We start from the raw sequence: 2,051 nt of genomic DNA on the forward strand, positions 1-2,051 counted from the left end.
TTTTTTCCTCTTTCCTTCAGCTATTCGTGTTTACTGTGTCTGGAAGATAGGCTTCAGTAAAAACTACGATTTAAAATTTTCTTTTTGTTGGTTTCTGAGACAGGGTCTCCCTTGAAGCCCTGGCTGTCCTGGAACTCAGAGATCTGGCTGCCTCTGCATCCCAAATGCTGGGAGAAAGGCCTGCGCCACCAAGCCGAGTCTAAGACTATGTTTTTTTTTTTTTTTAAAGGAAGTTCTATAAACAAAATGGCTTTATTCTGTCTCCTTCATTTCCCAAGTCCTCGTTGGTATCCCACAATGGCAAATAGCTAGCACTGGAATCTAGAGTCTGATTACCAGTCTGGGGCTTATTCATACATGTATTTGTTTTATAGTTTATGAGTAGTCCATACAATTCCTGCCCCACACCAACAGCAGGGATGTGATGTAGATATGACAGAGGAGGAAAGTAAGGTCCAGAGTGGTAAATGACTCACTTCAAGTATAGTGGCCCGGGCTCTGCTGCTTCCTCCCGAAGCCTCTTTCCGCTCCCCACTGCCTTTTCCAATGATCACCTCCTTTCATTTCAGGAATGCCGGATTGCACACCCTGTTGTGAAGTGCACCTACTGCAGGACTGAGTACCAGCAGGAGAGGTAGGGCTCTGGGTGACCACCAAAGAGGTTTTCTTTTTCTTGCTGTTTTGTTTTTTTTTTTTTTGTTTTTTTGTTTTTTTTTGAGACCGTAGTCCAGGCTACCTTTCAGTTTGAGGCAGTTCTCACCTTCAGCCTTTCTAGGGCTGGGACTAAAGGTGTGTGCCACCATTCCCTGGCCAGATAGTAACATTAAAAAAAATATATTCCAAGCATAGTGGCATAGGTCTTTAATCCCAGTACTCAGAAGGCAGAAGCAGGTGGATCTTCCAGTTCAAGGCCAGTCTGGTCTACAGCGTGAGTTCCAGGATGGCCAGGGCTACAAAGAAAAGCCCCATCTCATGAAACAAACCAACAAACAAAGAAAGAAATAAATATAAATAGACTGATTTTGTAAAGTTTCTGCTTAAATTTCATGTACACATAGGGCTGTAGTTAATTCTAGCAACTCTTTGTTTTTGGGTGGGATCTTACTATGTAGACAAGAGTAGTAATAGTTTCTCTCTTCTTTTTTTTTAAAGTTTCATTTTTGTTGTTAAATGTGTTTGTGAGTGCAGGTTCTGGTAGATGCCCCTGGAGCTGAACTTAAAGGTGGTAGTGAGCTACCTTACCTGGGTACTGAAAACTGAACATGGGTCCTCTAAAAGCAGCAAAAGTGCTCCTAACCAGAACCATCTCTCCAGTCCTAGGACGGTCTTATGCTCAGAGACTCACTTACCTCTGCCTCCAGAGTGCTGAAATCAAAGGCATTTACCACCGCGCCAGCTAGAACATATAGATTTGTAGTCAATTGCATTATACACAGACTAGGTAGTTTGCTGTATATTAATGGGTACATATAACATGTATGTCATCTCGTATAACCCATTGTTTGGATCTTTATTTCATGAGTACAGTTTTATGCCACTTTGTAAAATAAGTGGGGAGTAGAACCCTTGATGGTGCAGGTGTATAATCCCAGGGACTGCTGAGACCTCGTCTCAGATAAACACCACATATAAGATGATCAAGGATCTGAAAGGTGAATGACATGACTAAACATTTGAGCAGGCTGGTTGAACACACACTTTAGTCCCCGCTCTCAGAGAGAGAGAGAGACCCTGTCTCACAAAAACAGCAACCACCCCCACCACATATACACACACGCATGCAATGAAATACTAGCAGTCCTTTAGTTGCAGCATTGGTTTGCATAATGAACTGCAGGCCAACCATCAAAGCTATATAGTAAGACCTGTGTAAAAAATCAACAAGCTGGACGGTGGTGCTGCACACCTTTAATCCCAGCACTTGGGAGGCAGAGGCAGGTGGATCTCTGTGAGTTCAAGTCCAGCCTGGTCTACAGAATGAGTTCCAGGACGGCCAGGACTGTTACAGAGAGAAACCCTGTCTCAAAAAATAAGAACAAAAGAAGTATATT

At 43.0% G+C, this 2,051-nt stretch overlaps 1 protein-coding gene across 1 annotated transcript in view; it reads left to right on the forward strand.

Moving 5' to 3' along the window:
* The first annotated feature begins 467 nt into the window (after positions 1-467).
* Positions 468-2,051, forward strand: part of Fam76a (family with sequence similarity 76 member A) — a 25,070-nt gene continuing 23,486 nt past the window's right edge. The window contains exon 1 of the mRNA XM_026782277.1: positions 468-634. Within this exon, the coding sequence (XP_026638078.1) occupies positions 468-634 (167 nt within the window). The remainder of the gene's footprint in view (positions 635-2,051) is intronic.

This window comes from Microtus ochrogaster, chromosome 10, assembly GCF_000317375.1.
Source record: "Microtus ochrogaster isolate Prairie Vole_2 chromosome 10, MicOch1.0, whole genome shotgun sequence".
Lineage (NCBI taxonomy): Eukaryota > Metazoa > Chordata > Mammalia > Rodentia > Cricetidae > Microtus > Microtus ochrogaster.